This window comes from Lycium ferocissimum, chromosome 6, assembly GCF_029784015.1.
Source record: "Lycium ferocissimum isolate CSIRO_LF1 chromosome 6, AGI_CSIRO_Lferr_CH_V1, whole genome shotgun sequence".
Taxonomy (NCBI): domain Eukaryota; kingdom Viridiplantae; phylum Streptophyta; class Magnoliopsida; order Solanales; family Solanaceae; genus Lycium; species Lycium ferocissimum.
In genome coordinates this window covers 62873666-62893632 of record NC_081347.1, presented here as the reverse complement: position 1 = coordinate 62893632, position 19967 = coordinate 62873666, and the positions used below count along the sequence as shown (strand labels likewise).

At 33.5% G+C, this 19967-nt stretch overlaps 1 protein-coding gene and 2 long non-coding RNA genes across 8 annotated transcripts; 1 reads left to right on the top strand and 2 right to left on the bottom strand.

Moving 5' to 3' along the window:
- The first annotated feature begins 1421 nt into the window (after positions 1-1421).
- On the top strand, positions 1422-2827 carry LOC132059986 (uncharacterized). Its single transcript, XR_009415845.1, has 2 exons — positions 1422-1860; positions 1991-2827. It is a non-coding gene; the product is annotated as an uncharacterized LOC132059986 (long non-coding RNA).
- Positions 2828-10811: 7984 nt separating this feature from the next.
- Positions 10812-12510, bottom strand: LOC132059981 (kirola-like). The gene is made up of 2 exons (XM_059452827.1): positions 12201-12510; positions 10812-11377 (listed from the first exon to the last, which is right to left on the bottom strand). The coding sequence occupies exons 1-2, from the start codon at positions 12385-12387 to the stop codon at positions 11124-11126; spliced, it is 441 nt and encodes a 146-aa protein (XP_059308810.1). The 5' UTR covers positions 12388-12510; the 3' UTR covers positions 10812-11123.
- Positions 12511-14538: 2028 nt separating this feature from the next.
- Positions 14539-18847, bottom strand: LOC132059983 (uncharacterized). Of its 6 annotated transcripts, XR_009415841.1 has the most exons (6): positions 18683-18846; positions 17700-17817; positions 17470-17596; positions 16438-16570; positions 16242-16346; positions 15106-16014 (listed from the first exon to the last, which is right to left on the bottom strand). It is a non-coding gene; the product is annotated as an uncharacterized LOC132059983 (long non-coding RNA). The 6 variants fall into 6 exon arrangements; XR_009415842.1 differs by lacking the exons at positions 15106-16014; positions 18683-18846 and adding an exon at positions 14539-14601 and having other exon boundaries at positions 17700-18146; XR_009415839.1 differs by lacking the exon at positions 17700-17817 and having other exon boundaries at positions 18683-18847.
- Positions 18848-19967: the final 1120 nt, after the last annotated feature.

Here is a 19967-nt window from a genome sequence, read left to right as displayed (position 1 = left end):
CTAGTTCTAGTTGTCTATCCTTGAGTCAGACGATAACCATAAAATATGAAAATTCGTCGATATAGATAAAATGATACTTTTGTTTATTAATATACAAGGTAGAGGTCTAGCCAAACTCCTCGGCACTCCAAGACAGCTATATAAAAAAATAAGAACATTGTAAATATTAGTAATATTATTGTAGTTTTATGCTTTCTTCAGAATTTTCACAATTACGGAGTATATTATTTTGTTTAATTGTTTATATAAACTGAAAAGACGAATAACCTGAACCGATCGAAGGTCAAAATATATCAAGTCGAAGCCCAAAATAGTATGGCAGTGGATATGTCTATATATAAATCGAAAAGACAAATAACCCAAACCGAAGCTCAAAATAAATTAAGTCGAAGTATAAAATAGTGTGGCGCCCGAAACCTTACAATCCTGGATCCGCCTCTGGCAATGAGGGTATACAAGTGAGCAAAAGTCCTCCATAGCTAGACAGAAAGTAAAATCTACTTAAAAATAAATTAGATTTTTTCATATCTCCTCCTAATACTAGGGAGTTGACTTGTCAAGTTGAAATAGTCGCTTCACCTCTTTAGGAAGATGTTGAAGAGAGTAAAAGAAGGTATTATCTTCACTTATTGATGCAAGTTTAGCCATGAAGTCTGCAACTTGATATTAGCCTCCCTATAGCAATGTACAAAATCTACTTCTGCATTCTTCAAAGTGTTCGTAGCAACTCTGATGATGTTCTTCAGTTTGAGGTTGTCTGTGTAACCATCCTTGAGCATATTAGTAATCAACAGTGAATTAAGCTCCAAAGTGAATTAGTTGAAGCCATTCCAAACACATCAATCACTTCCATAATGTGCAGCCTTGGCATCTGCTTGGTTTGTCACTGTTTCATTAAGTGAAGACTGAGAATGCCATTATCAAGTCGTCATTGCCATCTCTGATAACTCCACCAATGTCAGTTGTTAGTGGAGGATTCAGGATTTTCATTAAAAGGGTTCGAAAAATAAAGATACATCACCTAGGATTTGAACTTGGAACTTCAAAGTGAATTTTCAACCCTCTAAACCACTGAGCCAACCTCTAATCTTGTGTTCAGGGATTCAGAATCTATATTTGTACATAAAAAATTAAAAAATTATCTTTTATATAAAGTGTAATTTTTTGACGAGGGGGCTCGGGTGAACACCCTCCCGCCCCTCTTGTCCCGGTTCTCTCATTGAAGCTTCCATCTAAATTAACCTTGATCATGCCTAATTACGGTTTAATCCAAGTATGAACTGGCTTAAGCCTCTACATGGTGCCACTCATATCATTCCATCTTCCAGTGAGCTTCATCTTAGGATAAGCAGAAGTCATAGCAGCAGTAATGGTCTATATGATTTAGTTCACCATTTTAATTTGAACCTATTAAGCTTAGTATTGTTCCCATATGTACATGAACTCCAACTCTTCCAAACTTCTCAAAAATAATGATAGGAAGGACATGAAGCACCATTTAGGGAACTTCATTATTTTTGGACTTGGTATCCCTTCATGTTCTGAAAATAAAGAGGGGTTTATCCCTTACAGAAGATATATATATATATATATATATATAAAGGAGAGACTTATGCCCGCCAACGTGGCGCTCTAAAAAATCAGGAACCATATTTATCTTTTGCCCTGATTTTTTGCCGTTTTATTCCTTTTTTTTTTTTTTTTTGTTTGCCATTTTATGTGCTTAAGAAAATGCAAAAATCACGACTCTTCATTTGCAAGTTTTTAACATCCCTCTCTTAATTAAATCTCTTCTTCCTCTTTTCCTTTTTCAAGCAAAACTCCTGTTTTCCAGAACGTATTTATGTTTTTTTCAACCGGGTAATATACTTCTTTTCGTCTTCAATATATTTCTTTCTCCTTCATTTTTTGTTTGTTGTACAACTCAAGTTTCTATCTTTTAGTTGTTTTGTTGTCCACTTACAAAATTAAACAACTTTATTTTGATAAGGTATGTACTTCTTAATTTTATAGAAGCCATAAAAAACTGATATATCAATGAGTCTGGTGACGGTAACAAGTTTGGTTAAGAGATCGGGGCGGGCAGCGAAATCGATGGCACCAATCATGCCAAGAAACAGAGTGTCCAACTTAATGCAACAAGGAATTTGGAGTTCTTCCAAATTAGCAATCGCATCACAGGCGTATGGTTCCTTCTAAGTTCTAAGGTTGAGTACCTTTCAAAGTCAAAGTAGTCGGGATAGTAGCTGCAGCACTGATATGGAAAACACGACAACCTTATAATCGTTCGTCAACTAGATGAGGAACCCGATGTCTCCACATAGATTGTTCTGTCCCAAACCCATAGGTTACGACTATGGTTCGATTCCCTGTTCCTAAAATCTTCACGTGGTGCGCTTCTTCAACTTCCCCATCTTACGTTTCCTTTAATTTGTGGAAATCAAGGATTTGTGTTTTTGGTTGCCTCTTACATTCTTTCTGATTGTGAAACAAGGGTGCAAAGGAAAGAAAAAGTCAGGACTTCTTCTTAACACTTGTTGCTTTGTTTGGGTCTCGGTCTTGATAATGAAAACAAGGATAACTATAACCACATGTTTTGGTGTTTTATTGCTCTGTACATATTAATCAAGTGCCACCTATAGTAACAATTGAGGCAAAGGTACCAGTGGCAAAGGCTTAAAATTTCTCCCATGCGGACATGCGGTGGCAGTTTGAGCCACGATACCAACAGGTGTATTTATTTTTATCTCACTGAAGCGATAGAGAGATGCATAGAATTACACATAATGCAAGATTACAAGTATACCATTCTTCTACGGTTCTTTTCTTTTCCTCTTGCCAAAATATATTTCATTAAATGTTGTTTGACTTTTTTTTTTTTTTTTTTTAATTAATTCTTCACTTACTGTCTCATCTTTGTTTAAGATTTTAACTATATACTTTCTCTGTCCCAAAAGCATTGTCTCGATTCGGATTACAAGGTTCAAACTAACTAACGTTCGGTGTGAATTTGAACATTGAATCTTTATCAAGAAATAAAAATTACATATTTAAAAACTACATAAAAAGTAACATAAGTCACAATGGTTAACAACTCAATACATTTAGAAAGTATTTGATCGAATTCGGGTAAAAAAAAAAAAAAATTCCTTTGACTGTTCAAATAGTAACTAAGACAATTTTTTTGGGACGTAGGGAGTAATACATAAAATTAAAGATTCTATCTTCTCCTTAAAACATAAAATTCATCTTTTCCCGCAATAATGATATTTGGCTTGATGTCAGAGCCGCTTAGTGGAACTAAAACATATGTTTGCTCTCACTTTAACTCACAAGTTGGATTAAATTTTTGTTTTGCGCCAAGTTATTATAATCGTTACAATTTTTTTTTGTTAGATTGATTTGTCTCTATAAACTGAAAAGGTGAATAACCATTGAAGCCTAAAATTATCAAACCGACCAAGTGTTTGCCCTATTTGGAGACTCTAGCTAGGTGTCACACTGCTTTGAATGTAGATGTACACTATAAAAAAATTGCTAATTTTTCGACGGAGTCCGTCATAATTTTTCTTGCTGCTAACATTTCCAACTTTTGATCGAAATTTTTTTATCGACGAGCCAAATTTCGACCTTCTTTGGGAATTAGTGATTTTGTGATAGTGACGTCTATGTTCAAAGCTGAAACTCCAAATCCCGGATCCGCCTCTGGTTTTAAGATATTCCCAAGTCTATTAGTAATACGATGTATGATTTTCATCTCTCTTCCTCCTTTTTTTTTTTTTTTTTGTTTTTTTGTTTCAATCTTCTATTCGTCTATAAAGTTACAAATCCAGAAGTCATGTTGGAAAAAAAAGGCCTAAAGGTCATGATTAAAGAACATACCGGTTCGTGCATTAGAGAATTCAATTAACACAATCAAGAACAACTGTTTCATCCATTAGAGAGGAAGAGACTATGAATATGTCACTTATTTACGCTTATCGAGCAATCAAGCCGTATCTTGGGATTTTTTTTTCAGGAAATGAGAGCTTTATCTATTTTGTATTGATTGATTTATGAGATCTTTATGCATCAGGATTTAGCTTGATAAATTCCTCACTAATTGAGTTCACAATTGTCAAATTGTTGCTTTCAATTTACTTGGAATTGTGGGAAAAATTATGAGATATTATGAAATTATAATAGCGCACTTTAATGTTCCTATTTATTATAATTTATTTGTAATTTAGAACCAATCCAAGTTGGTTTTCGGAAACCAATTTATTTGGTGTTAAAAATATACATGTATAAGTAATTGATTTTTATGGTTTAAGGTAAGTAATTCTGGAATTTTTTTGAATTTTTCGTTGGGAAAGGAAAAGCGAAGAAAAAAAAAAGCTGATATAACTATGTATAATGAGTAATTATAGGGGCTTATTCTTTGTTTCTTTTACCGAGGCAAAGCCTGATGATGACATGTATGTAGTCCGCAGATGTGGAAAAAAAAAGACTTGGCTGGGATTAGAGTCGCAAACAAAATAAGTGTGTCCATTCTTCTGAGTTACTTATGTGCAATAGGCTTCTGAGGTTTTATGAATGCTTACTTTAGTTGAAAGTTGTAAAACTAAATATTTACTTTTTATCAAAATTCTTTAGCTGATTATTTCTAGATGAAAATCTTATTAGATAAAAAATATGCTTAATAAAATTTCTTTAATGGATTATCTATACATAGATGTAAGTATGTGACTCTTATATATTTTTAAAAAAGTGACGTCAGCAAATGTTTTAAATGTGGTAACTATTATTGTTGTCCTATGTTATGATTTCTCTTTATATTGCTTTATTGCACATATCCACTAGATCAGGACCGTGGCAGTTGCAACAGATTCGAGGAAACAAACAATGGCAAACTCCGTTTGAAAAACTACAGCCTTGCTTGATTACCGGTCATGCATGTTAAATGTTGAATTGCCAACAATTTGATTTCTCCTACTCATAGATATTAAATTTTCTTCTAAATAGCATTTGTTTAACTTAACATGCATATACATGAAAAGTTATTTCTATATTGGCTAAATTTATCAAAAATTTATTTCGTAAGTAACTTTTTTATAACAGCGCGAAGGCGCGAAGCGCGGATAAATTTACTAGTAAAGAATAAGAAAATATAATTGAAACCCTAATTTAGGGGGGAAGGTTTTTTTTTTTTTTTTTTTTTTTCATATAATATTTCTTGAATATCTCATAAATGTAATAAAGTTCGTTCCTTTTGAAGAATTTTATGAGTTATACTAATTATGTGCTTAAATCTAAAAGCATGAACAAGCTCAATTCATCAAAATTGGACGGAGCCTTAGTTCACCATAACATTCCACAATTTTATATCTACAATGAGTCTGATTAACTCACTCACTCTAGTTTATACCTTGGATAGTTTATAACCTTATGAAAGCGTTTATAACTTATAACTAGATAGATCATCTCGTCAATCATTGCTCAAAGCACCATCTCCACCAACCTCTAATAATGGCAATTAATGGAGCTTTCACCAATTCAATATCCATAATTCAACAACCACCATAAATACTCAATAACAATTCAATAGCCAAAGTAGTGGAGTGTAATATGACATAAATAACACATTTTGGACATTTTCTTAAAGCTTTTGAGTTCATGTGGTGTGGCCTCACACAAACCTTACACCAATTTTTTTACCTACTTTCAACATTCATATTCATATCCCAAGCATACCACCCTAACCAGCTAACCTTAACCATGTGACATCATTAATACATTGAGATATATATTTTAATCTCATGTCACATTTACCCGTGTAGGAAGTATAATCTGTCTTACATTCAAGATTACAAGTATCACCTTTTATGGAGAATTACTATAAATATCTTTTGGGTCGGTCAACTGATAGTAATATATCAAAAAAATTCTTTATATTCTCGGTGTATTACAAATTAAACTCTTTAGGTGTACATAAGTTAATCTCATAAATTATACTTCATAAGGAACCTCTGTAAATCTTAGTTCCCACATTACAACTGGAGAAACCCAAAAAAAATTGGCTGAAAAAGAATGAGAATAGCACACTGATAAATATGTCGTCTTTGTTATAGGTATCTGTTCGCAATAAATTTTGCTAGCAGAAAATAAATAACTGCAATCGTAAAACAAATATGAGAAAAAAAATCATTTTATTGATTATTTTGTAAGTACAACTCTGAATGTATCTCTTGATTCTAATCTTCATGTTGTTCGTCTTGATTCGAGGGCCAATGTAGCATCTTTCTCTAACAAAGGATGGACTTCTGTTGATGTGTTGAATCTTGAAAGAACTTTGAGTAGCACTTTGGATTGTTCTTGAGAGAAGACGTCTCTCGAACTCTCCTTCTTGTTGAAGACCTTTAAAGAAGACTTATGTAGATGTCGTTGCTCTCATTTGCCTCTAGTCAAGATGCTATGTAACTTTCATGATCTCTTCAAAAGGGGATGTGTGATCCCTTTATATGGGTGTGAATTAGAGGTTGGGGGTATTTCGGCCTCCAAGTAATTCTAGCGGACCTTGGGCTGGAAAGCCGTGGGTTGGGCTCATTTTGTAGAGGCCCAATAATGGACTAACCCAAATGTAATTTAGACTTCATTCAAGTCATGCCATTTTGACTTAAATTATTAATCCGTATTTATTAACCAAAATACGACTTCGTCAACATGTCAATAACTTAGAATTTAATCCAAATTTTGTATGGTTTAATTCAATTAAAATTTTGATGTCTCCAGATGCCCCCTACTTTAAGACTTGTCGGGGTGTAAACTTGCCAAATAGAAGACGAGACTTGAAGTACCAGCGGATTTTTTTTTTTTTTTCAATGTTGGAAAAAAATTGTGCAGATGGGAGCCATTTCTCTTGCTTACTACGTGTCCTCCGGTTTATCAAGAGGGAACCAGGACAAACTTGCAACAACGGCAATTTTTTATTTTCTTCAATTTGGAACAAAGAGCAACTTACTTTTTGTTCTCAATGAATTTGCAGTCAAAAATGTCCCGTAGAATCATATGCAATTCCTTACCATAAGAAGAGAAAGGAAATGTATTCCAAATCTTCCATCAATTAACCAATCAAATGGCTAAAGTACAACTCATTACTCGTTGTAAAGTTTAATTGCAAATGAGCTACTCTAAAGGAAACTAAAGCTGATTTGGTGCTTAAAAATCTTCCTCAATTAAGTAGCAAAATATTCTTACAGCAAATGATATTCTTGTTTCCAAGTAAGTGAAGTTTTCCATGAATTTCTATTGTCTGGAAAAGCTATTTAAAGAGCCCATTCACAAACAATATGTAAGCACTTTCTCTTCTTCATAAAGGCTTTGAGCACATTTCAGATTTATTCGAAAGCTGCAATGTTTCTTATTACATCAACTGCCCAATTTTGATAACTGTGCAGTGTCACGGAAAACTCCATATCTTAAGATTGGAGTGTCCAAATGACGAGTGGATTGCTTCTGAAGATGCTACACTTTAGGACTACGACATATTCAAAAATCAAAACAAATTTCCTTCCATATTGATGGGAATTAATTTTTAAAGTTGAGCTCCAGATCTGCGTTTTCTTCTGACAGTTTCGCGCAGTCTCACCAAAACGTCCGTATCTTGGCGTAGGAGCAACCAAACAATGAGAGGATTGATTCTAAAGATGCTACACTCGTAGAACTACGAAATATCCAAAAATCACCATCAAAGTCTTCCTGGATTGACGAAAATTGAATTTTCAATTTGGTCTCCAGATCTGGCAGTTCTTCTGACAGTTTCGTGTAGTCTCACCAAAATGTCCGTATCTTGGCGTAGGAGTAACTAAATGAAGAGAGGCTTGATTCTAAAGATTCTAAACTCGTAGGACTGCGACATATCCAAAAATTAAAATTGAACTCCTTCTAATTTGACGGGAATTAATTTTTGAAGTTAGACTCAAAATCTGTCGTGTTGGACTTTGGAGTTTGGACAACATTCATGAGCACGCTTCTTTTTTTATTTTGTATTTTTTTTTGTAGGTCTGCACGAGGGTGTGAATGGTTTCAGTTATTCGGCTATTATCTACGTTACATACTTGGTACAATTCTTTGTACTGACGTCCCATTATTGGGGCGCTGCATTTCATGCCTGCAGGTTTAGGTAGCCCGTTTGACGAAACCCTTACAGTAGACAGGGTCGATATTTAGCGAAGGGTCGGTAAGACTCCATTTCATCCGGAGTGCAGCCGAGTCTAGTTATCAGATTATCAGATCATGTTTGTAGACTTCATAGGTAGGTCGGGACAGGTTATTATGTGAGTCACTCTTAGAGGCTTTTATAGAAGTATGTACACATGTGGTCAGTTATATTATGTCAGCAGAGAGTTCATATAGGTTGAGGTCTGTATGCCCATATATACATATATGTTTTAGATTTTCTGGTTGCAGATGCTTCGAATACAGTAAGTTGTCAGTTGTCCAGAATGGGTCGCTCGCGTCAGTAAGGCATTAGGTGCCTGTCCACCTCACCTAGGTTGGGGTGTGACAAAACTCTCAAATTCTTGCTTTCTGGCTTCATTTGCTCGATAATCTCGCCGAAGACAGCCTAATAAGGTTCAATTACTCTCTTTTATTTGCTATTTCGTATCTATTGCTTTCGTTTAATACGTTAATAATAATAATATTACATGCAATTTAGCAACAAGAATCGTTTGGTCATTGTAATCTGTTTGTCCTTGAACCACTAAAGCAAATTAAATTGTTATTCTAACTCACGAATTTAAGGGTAAACATATTTAAATATATTCCTTTTAAATGTCTCATTATTTACATTAAGGGTGTGGTTGCTATCGAGGAAGTTTTGGTTTTTCCATATTTGGTTGGTAGAAAACAAGTTCCTTAAACATTACAAAATGACTTTTCTATTATTGGATGTAGAGAAAAAGTTTCATAGCATTTCAACACCCAACCCCACCACCCTAGACTCACACTGCCCAGCCCCCCTCCCAAATAGTGCTTTCCTAGGTTACTTATAAACACATTTAGGACAATAATTCTTTTGTTTACTAATCAAACACCAAAATATAAGTAAGAAAGTCACTTATTTTCCAAGGAAATACATTTTTCTTGTGTCAAACACACCCTAAGTAACTTTTCATTCTCGTTTTCCCTTATTTTTTTATCTTTCCCGTAATTTAAATGCTTTACATGAGTTGGGGCGGCTATTAATCAATTCTGCCGATTGAACATTTTGTAAGTGTTAGTTCTCACTTTAGAACTAGAGATAAGGGTGTCAGTGGTAGGGGCCGGGCGGGCCGCGCGCATTTAAACGTGGGCCTGCGGGCCGGGCCGGGTCAGAAAATTGGCCGGGGCCGGGGGCCGGGGCCGGAGAGAGAAGGGTGTCTCTGACCCACCTCGGATAGATGCTGGCTACACTAACAACCGGCCCATTAGTGGCCGGGCCGGTTTTCGTTAGTGGGCAGGGTTGGGTTTTAATTATTTTAAAAAAAAATTCTAATACTAAAATTTATTAAGTTTGATACTTCAAAATCTAGTTGTTGTCAACTTTATTTTAACCATCAAGTTCCTTAAATTATACTTTCGCCCTATTTTCAATCTATAAATACCATTCATTCTTCTCCATATTATCTCACAATTCCCTACTCTCCTCTTTCTCTAAATTTCCTACTCATCTAAATGGGAACTAAATGGTTACAATGCACATGAGTTTTGATACTAAACCAAAGTTCTTAATTAATTATCTCATCTGATCCTAAGTCCTAATGTCATGTGATTGTCACCTCTCCATCATCGAGCAGAGACATTTCAATAAGCTAAAAAATATTTAATTATTATTATATATAAAATATTTGAAACTAATAAGATTTTATTAATATATTATTATATATATAACTAATAGTTTATATTATTATATATCGTATAACCTATTGAAATATTTTTGAACTTGTGTAAGCCAACAGAAGATAGTAACTTAAAAGGGTATTTGATTTATTTCACGCATCGCAATTTCGAGAGGCTTGTCATTTCACCGATTTTGTCACCTATTATAATGTCTTGTTGCTTTTGGGCACGATCAATGTTTGTCCCTCCTTGCGTAAATTTATCTTGGAGTTCTTTGCTTGTGTAGGATTAGTTTTACACAATTACATTTATAGTTCTATTTTGATTGCGTACAAATTATTATTCTTGTAAATAAAATCATAAATAAAATTATAACACAAATTTGAAAAGAAATTCAAAGGCTCAGTGAGCCTTTAGTTTTATTAATCAATAATTGCAAAGTCGAATTTAAACTTTAAAGCTTACAAACTTTCCCCAACTTCTTACTTGAATAAGAGACGCATTACATGTTTTAATGGTTAAGTTTTAATTAACTAAAGTAAGATTCTAACTATGGTTTGAATAATTAATAAATATTTCATATATTTGCTTCCAAAATTTTAAGAATCCCACAATTATAGCTACAGCTATTTTATTGGGATACCATGTTTTTAAAATACTTATTATTAGTAAGTAATAAATGTAGTACTTATGTTCTTTTTTTTTTTTTTTTAATTTGAAGTGGGCCGGGCCGGCCGCGCCCGATGATGGGCCATCACCGGCCGCCGGTGCCGGGCCGGTGGGTCGTCCACCTTGTCCGCCTGCCCCCCCTAATAAACCCACCTAGCCCCAGCCCTCCCTTACACCTCTTAGTGGGCTTAGGCCGGGCTTGATGGGCGGGTTTACGGGTAGGGTTAGGTGGCCACTTGACACCCTTAACTAGAGAAACTCAAAAGGTAAAAGAGTTAGAATAGCACAATTACAAATATAACCTGTATTTGTTATAGGTAAATTTCATACCTGAAAAGAACCATAATATCTTACATATACTGGCCATTGAGATTTGAGAATACATCCATAGAAGTAGAGTGCCATATACTTTATTCTTAACACAACATTCTTTATTTCACGCGCTAGCTACAACGTAACTAGCCAATATTACAAAATATAATATATAATTATAACACAAACTCACACATAGAGACACAACACGTATATGTGTAAGTGCGCATGCGCACACACTTATTTAGTGCTAAGAGCCATCGGATACCAATGATCTTTTACTACTTGAGAAGGTGACCCTCCAAATCTTTGACCAAATTAAGGATAAAACCAAAGGGAACAAGAGGCTCTGGGGTATCTTCAGTTTTTTTCTCATACACAAATGCACATGTAGTCCACTGATCTTCACATGACGTGATTATAGTAAAGGAATTGTACAACTCTAGCAAATCTCCTCCAATCACTTTCCAAGTGATTGATTTCTTCTGAAGATCAACGGCTTCAATCACTTCCTTAACAAACTTTTCTTTTCCATCTATAATCATTAAAATAACAAATATAAAATATGTTACTCCTATGTTCAATGGTCAACTCCTCGTAAAAATATTTAAATATTCACAAAGTAATATCTTCAACTTAATTTTTGTATATCTGTTGACGTTTTTTATTTTATATTCCCCATAATTTATCTGAAGCGCCCAATGAATGGATTATCTAATTTTTTTTTCCCTGCGAATTATCTATAGAAATCTCAAAAGAACATTTGACATTGCCGAAAATATGAGAATTAGCAGGGAAAGCTGGAGTCTATGTCAAACCTCCCGCCACTACAAGGCGGATTAGATTAAAAATAAAATAGGGAAAGCCACAACAAAAAAAATGATTATAAATATTGTTTGGCACGACAGAAGTAATTTTTGATGCGGAAAATATTTTTTGTTTATTGAAAATATTTTCTGGTGTTTGGTTGAGTAAAAGATATATTAAGGACTAATAATAATATTGACGAATTAGAGAGTGTTTTAACGGAACTTTTGAGTGCTAAAGATCAATAATATCATCTAAGTGTTAGTTGGATCAAGTAATTAAAGTTAAAAGTTAAAATAGCTGCTAGGAATAACTTCCACTCGTAAGTGAAAGAAGTTTTTCCCTTTTGATGCAAAAAAAGAAATATTTTACCAGAAATATTTTATGGTAATTACCAAACACCATCAAATAATCTTTTCTGGAAATCATTTTCTTGGTAAATGACTTCCTCGATCTATAGTCTATACCAAACGTACCCAACTACATAAATTTTTTGATGCAAGTAAATCATATATAGAGAGAGAGAGAGGGGGAAGGAAAATGTATGTTACCGTCGTTATATTTCCAGCTAACTACTGAACCAACCTTTACGATTTCACCTTCATGAATCTCAAATTTGCTAATCTTGCTAGGGCTTATGTTGGGTATATGATGAGTATTGGTGTGCAAAATATCATGAACCAAGTGTCCTCCACACTTCACCTCTACAGAACCAATCAACTTGCCTTTCACACCCATATTTCTTTCTTCGGTGTAGCAAAATATTTTGAAAAGGAAGTGGTCATAAAATGGTTAAAAGTTGTAATCTTTATATATTTCAATTAGTTGTACAAAATCTATAATAAATAGTATAAAACGTGATCCACGACATATCTATGAAACATTGTGACAAGGAGTTGGTGAGAAAATGTTCAGAAGTTATAGCGTTTATGTAGATTCTAATTAGCTGAGAAAATCTAGTACAAAACAGTATCCTCCACATATCTCTTATCACATGTTTTTATTGTGGTTCGAAAAGTAATGTTAGCTCATTTTGCGTATATTTAGATTTTACTCTATTTTTCAAATTTATGGTAATCTAGTTTGATTTGACATAAAGCTTAGAAAAGAGATTAAGACATTTAAAATTTGTGATGTTGAACATGTCATAATATTTGTGTGACAATGGGTATGTTTGGTATGAATGAAAATATTTTTCAAATTTTTCATGTTTGGTTGGTTAAAATGTTTTGGAAAATATTTTTTTCTAAGAAAACAGGTTCCTTAAATATGAGAAAAAAAGCTTTCCTAATGAAAGTAGGGAAAACAAGACAAACAAAGTTCCATAAGTGACCCCCGCCCCACCGCCATGAGTGTTTTGCTAGTTTACATATAAATCTTTCTTGAGATAATATTTTTTTATTTACTTACGAAACACTAGAAAATAAGTAAGAAGACCCACTTATTTTCCGAGAAAACATTTTATGTGGAAAACATTTTTATTCATACCAAACACACCCTATAACAGTTTATCATTAAGGATAAATGAAAAGTAAAAAGTTAATTGTTTATAAATATATAAATATGTCGTTCCATTTTAAATGAAGTACTATTAAGAAAATGATGTCACATAAACTGAAATGGAGGAGATAGAAGTTATAAATTTGTCTTTCACAATGTTTAAAAACCCGACATTTCTGCCTATTTTAAGCTGTTTGATGCTCAATTCTTTATGTGCCAGAATTATGATGTAATGTGATGGAAATTTATTATTTATACCATGTGTTGATATGAACACCAACCATTATGGGTGTTGGGGGATACTTTGGAGTGAGTGAAACTGGTAGTGAAGCAAAAAGGATGAATAATTGTGGAAAAAGCAACTATTGCACAAAAAAGAATTTTTGTATTATACCTGCCTAGAGTGGAAAGAAGAAAATTAAGTGTATTCCGTTTGCGCCCCGGTGCAAAAACTCTTTAAGACCTTTTTCAAGAATTATATACATATATATATATATACATATATATATATATATATATATATATATATATATATATATATATATATAAAATATGACCGCGTGAGTCGGTTTTTAAGTCACAAATGTTAATTAGTTTTTCCATGTCATATCCCAAAAAAAAAAAAATTGTTATTGCAATTCTAATTTTTTCCATCACTCTTAAGTAACTAATATCACAAGCATATCTCTTCTAGAAGTTACTTTCAGCAAATGTAAAAACGTTCGAAGCGCGGGCATCAGTCAGTTTTTAAGTCACAAATGTTAATTAGTTTTTCTATGTCATATCCCCCAAAAAAAAAAAAGATTTGCTTGTTGCAATTCTAATTTTTTTCATCACTGAAGAAACTATTATCACAAGCATATCTCTTCTAGAAGTTACTTTCAGCAAATGTAAAAATGTTGCTACAAGAGATATCATATTCAGTTCCGGTTAAGTTCATTTTGGATTTACTTAATTAATCTTTTCAAATTCTCTGACTGGGGAAAAATTGAACCATTTCTTTATTTTTACTCAGCCTTTTCAAGAACATGTGGGTGTCCCAATTCCTTGCTCAAGTAAAGGATTAGGCAGTGATTATTCTTGCTGTGTTTTAAACATCCAAAATTCCTATCTTGTTAGCAGTGTTGAGGCTAATAGGGGCCGATGTATCTTGTATCCCAGTATTGTTTTGTGTCTTTATTCTCTTATCTTCCTCCTATAGATCACCAATATCCTGTATTTCCTCATATTGAGTGTCTCTCTAGCCTGTCAATGATGATGTGTTTATCCACTCCTGTTTTTAGATTGTTCATTGCAGTATTCTTGTTCTTCTGCTTATTCCATAGCATATTCTTCACTTTCAAAGTGTTCATCATTCTCTTCTTCTTCTTCTTCTTCTTCTTCTTCTTCTTCTTCTTAATCATCGTCCCAAAAGGATCACAAAGTGGATATAATTATAACCAGATCAATCAACTGCACAATTAATTCGCATAAACATGAATTCATGATTACGAAATGGCACAAAGAGATGTCATAATACATAAATAAATGATGGTGCGTACTTTAAGTTTGGAGTTCTATAATCTATAGAGATTCTGCATAATGACCTTGAAGGAGGAGTAGGAAAAGCATAGAATTGAGATGTAGCTCTTCACAAAGGGGAAATCATTCTAACCTTTCACAAAAAAGAAATCAAATTTAGCTACTCTTAAAGCTACGTAAATATAAAAGCGAATAAAATATTCAAGACAAAAATTAATAGAAAAGTTATGTATCCGCTTCTAATTATAAATAGATAAGAAAAGATTAGTGATGCTTTATCAAAACATACATTGTTTGATTAGTTCTGTCAAGAACTCATGACTCCTAAAGCTAACAATGACTTTGAATTTATTGATCTTACCTTGTTTCATGTAAAGTACAACTATTCTTACTCAAGGTTCCACAAAGTTACCATACAACATTACTGACCAAAGGTCAACTTCGAAGTTCAAACCTTATCACATATTTGATGGTTACTGCAACACAAAGCAGTTACGAATATGTTCTACAATCAATTATCATGACCTTGCCAAGAGTTGATAGTCTTTTGTCTAGCTTCTTATAAAATCAAATATAGTTGAACTCTTTAGTAGAGGGCAGCCGTGTGTATAATTGAAATAATAGGTCGCAATATCTGAAATAATACTCAAACTACAAATTCACGAATCATATGAAATGCTTCCTCGAACCAAGGCCACCTACTGTCCCAAACAATTACCATCTACCCTACAAACAAAACATCAATATGTTATAGCACCTACTTTATAATTTTTTGACGCTATTTCAGTTTTATTTATTTCAATTACAACAGCGGAGAGAATTCACTTAACATGTACAAATCTAACCAGCTATCCTACAAGACAGAAGAATCTCAAACCATTTAAATAAAACCCATGGAAACTGATACTATATGTTCAAGCACTCGGCTACTCAAGGAAAATAAGAAAAGAACTATGCGCGTCTTTGGTACCCAACCACAACTTCAAGACAAAGTCTCCTAACTTCTAGAGTTAACTGTTTTACACACGTAAATTCAAATATTATTCATCTTTGCAACTCCTTGTTTTCAAAATTTTTAGACGGCTCATCCTTTGTACCCTTTTAAGAGTAGTATCTTTGTGACTGCCTTATGTCCATACTGCCTAGGTAAGACCTTTTAAGTTTTAGAGAAATAATCATTTCATTTATGTTGTGAAAGATGATGTCAAGTCTAAGAGTCTCTAGAATATAGAGTGCTACATACTTGAGTGTATGTTGGCGACTTCTCTCACCCGATATATAGCCTGGTCAATCTTAACTTACTGAACATAATTATTGTTCTGGAGCAATTAGCTCATCCTGCTACTAATCAAAAAGCAAGCCTTTAGCATATATTATGAGACACAAGCCTTTAACATTCACAGTTAAATGCATTTGGTTATGTAGTCACTCCGCATAAAGGGATAAGTTCAATGATCAATGATTTGCTTTGCACTGGGGTTGAAGATTCATTTTAACATTTCTTCTTTTCTTTTCCTCATACCTCATTGTTCACTAAAGAGAGTATTAGATTATGACGTTGTTATATGTACCTTAATTTCTTCTTGGAACCAATGCACAAAGATTTAAAAGTATCTCCATACTTGGCGATAACCATTTGTAGTAGCAGTTTTCCTTCCTTTTGGTGCCATAGACATCTTAAACCAAACGAAGGAATCAGAATTCAGAGCCATGAACTACAACTCAAAATGTCACCTCCAACTCTACCAAAATGTTCTCAAATAGTACCTGGTCTTGTATCTTTTTGTCAAAGATGACACATCCTAACTCCAACCTAACTAAATTCTTCCATCAAGACAAGACTAACCAGTCTATACGCTCCAAAATGGTAATTACCAATACCTTGTAGCTGTTTGCTTACCTGGAACAAAAAGCAAACAAATTGAATTTTTTTGCAGTATTTAATAACAGTAGAATGTTAACAAATGATGTCATTGTGTATTTACAGAAGTTGATAGAATGTTTGTGGTTGTGGAGTCGGATACCATCACAATATTTGAAAAACATGAGAAACAACTCTAGAATTGATTCAATATCATTTCAAACTTAAAAAATAAAATTCTTGATGAATCATCTCAAATTCCTTTAAACTGATTTTGCTATCGAAAGGAATTAGTTCAACTTAATGCATATTGATATATTTTTTTAATTCAAATTTTCAGAATCATGCCAAAGACTGCACGTCTTAGAACAAAAGCGCAACACTATAGCAGTCATAATTTTAACCTTTCGCTACTATTCATGTCAGAGTTGAACAAATCAGCCTTAAAAAGCTTCACAATCATATTGCAGAACTCATGTTCCTCCTCATCACGATCAACAATTACACATTACACCCATCTTTATCCTTAATCAGTGGTTAAAGTATTCCTCAATCTTGATCATACCTTCAAACTGATAAAAAGATCTAAAGCGGACAACTTTTAACACCGGAGATGTAAGCACTATGAGCCTATATAACTATGTTTTAACATATTTTAAGTACTAAGACTAACAACTGTTTCTCTTTTTGCTATTGTATTTCTTTAAATGAGTCAAATATCATTTTGAACTCTACTCACCAGTCTTATAGCCAGATATGTATTAGTACTAAAAAGCTGACATTTCAAGTCTATGAAGTTTCATGGATTTAGAATTTGGAGAATAAACATTTTCCTGCCAAACAATAGCTATTTGTGCACCATCCAATTGAAAACTTTAATTGTATAATCTGAAATGGAGAGAAAAGAAGAGCAGAAGAGTAAATTAATAAAGAGACACCTTGAGAAAAGTTGAATCAATTGCTGAGAGTTGTATGTGTACATAGAATTGACAACGAACTAAACTTGCACTGATTTGTTTGACCATCTGGACCAAAAATCTTTGGCGGTCACCCCAACCACTGGCCCTGCGGGTGATTCAAATCCTCAAAAAAATTAGACTTCTTATGAAATAAATAAGGAGATCAAGGTTATCAGTTTCATCTGAGATGGAAGTACGCAAAACTATACCTGTACAGTTGGTGGCGGTAGGATCATGCAATCCTTGATCAACAAGAGACGTTACTTTTTTTTTTTAAAAACCAAATTCTAATCGATCCATACTTTATCCTATAGGTGAACTTCATTCCTGCAATGCTAGCATTCATAACACATTGAGATAGTGGAGGAAGTCCATTCCAAACTATTTATGCCACAGAGTAAAGTATATAAGCAAAGAATCACATTGAAGGCAAGTGATGAAATAATAATTGACTTGGATTGATTCTTATCCTTATAATCTCAGTTATCAGCAACGCACAGGGGCGGATTTAAGTGGAGGTGAGGGTGTTCACCCGAACATCCTCGGCAAAAAATTGCATTACACATATATGGTAGATTTTCTGTGTTTGTGTACATATATTAACTTTTGAATACCCTGAAGTGGTCTAGGTTGTTCAAAATTGTCTTTAGCGTCCTAGGTTTGATTCCCAGGGACAACATTATATCTTATATTTAGCTTTTGTTATTTTTTCGAACTCCCTGAGTGAAAATCCTGAATTCACTACTGGCATTGTAAGTACAATGAATTGTCAAATAAACTTCAAGTTTCGAGATTCATAACAATCGTGCTCTTCTTCTTCATGTAACTGAACACTCCATGTATTGAAACTGAACATGCAAAGGTTTTAGGATATTACAAGACTCTCCTCCATCCTGTTTACAATAAATGTCTTGTGGATTAAGTTCTTTCAAATTGGATTGTCTACAACTATAACTACATTTCTTATAAATGTGTTGCACGTAACACATAGCAATCCAAATTTTTTCATTCAAAAATTGCTTTCAAGTATTTTACATAGGCAACTCACACAATTGGAGTCCAAGAGATATTGAGAAAACTTATACATTGTGAATAAACATAAAAAAGCACAATACAATTAATTGAAAGAGATTATTCATGGGTTGTGAATAAATTCAAACTTTTCAATGTAAGTAAGAGACAAAGTACTCACCAGGCAATGAAGTAAATAAAGAAGGCATGCAGAGCAGAGTAGGCCGTACTTTTTACACGTATAGCATCGGAGAATGAGGAATCGAGGAGTTTTTGTAAGGGAGGAAAATGGGAGAAAGAACGGTTAGAAACAATGGGAAGAAAGGAGGCGCATGGACTAAAGGAAGCGCCTGTTAGAGTTTTGATTATCGGAAACATTAGCGTCTTTTGGGTTGCTTTAAGCAAGGCCCAAGGGTTGTGTGAGTTTTATTTAATTAAACAATTGATTTTTTTAAGAATTTAAAACGGCAAATTTTTTAGAGAAAAGATAAATAGTCATTTTGATCATAGAGAGCGCCACATCAGTTGACCATTTGTCTGCTTTTATATATATATATGTATATATATATATATATATAGAGAGAGAGAGAGAGAGACACTAATCTGCTCTAACCAAAAGAGCCTTTTTCGTATTTATTCGGGGGCTTCATAAGTGATATTGTTGGGTAGGAAGTTCTAAATAGGAGTTGAATACTTAAATTCCTGAGCTTCATGGTTAATAGTATCAGTGGCGGATTCAAAATTTAAATTATATGGGATCAACCTTAAGGTTCTTAACATTGAATTCATTATACTTTTAAAGTTAATTATGAATTCATATTTATTGTTTGTTACAATTTTCGTGAATTTTTATATATAAATTTATGCTTTGCGTCGAAATACTGGGTTCAGATGAACCCGGTGCCGATACTCTACATCCGCCCCTTAACAGAAGTCAATTTATCTGCTAGTATGTTCTGATCGAACAGCATGCTACAGTAAGTAATTAAACATAGTCACTATATATATAAAACATGATCTAAGAATTGATCACTTTCTTTGGGGATATAGATTGTTACATGTTAACCCTTGAATTTCTGTGTCCTTGCCCATAATATCCAGGACAACATGATTTGATTGTTATTTTCTATTTTGAACTTATGATGTATGATATATGGTCCTTTTATATATTAAATTGATGTTGCTTAGATCAATTTTGTTTTTCTCTGTGGAAAATACCAATTTAGCGATTTTACATGAAAGGTATATAACATAACTGTCTGCTAAGTCTTCCATGATATTCACAAACAGTACAGGTATATTTTTGCAATGATGGCTATAAAATAGAATTAATAAGACACCGTTTGGCTGCCTAAAAATCATTTTTCAGAAGGAACTCTGTAACTTTTAGTCCCCATATTACAACCAGAGAAACCAAAAAGGAACTAAAAAGTGCTGAAAAAGAATGAGAATAGCACACTAGTAAA

What these genes read in the sequence shown, in the direction of transcription:
- LOC132059981 (XM_059452827.1), bottom strand. Translation starts at nt 12,387, where the DNA reads ATGGGTGTGAAAGGCAAGTTGATTGGTTCTGTAGAGGTGAAGTGTGGA. An exon ending in TAGCTGGAAATATAACGACG is followed by an intron (nt 11,378 to 12,200) that starts GTAACATACATT and finishes TAATGATTATAG; the next exon opens with ATGGAAAAGAAAAGTTTGTT.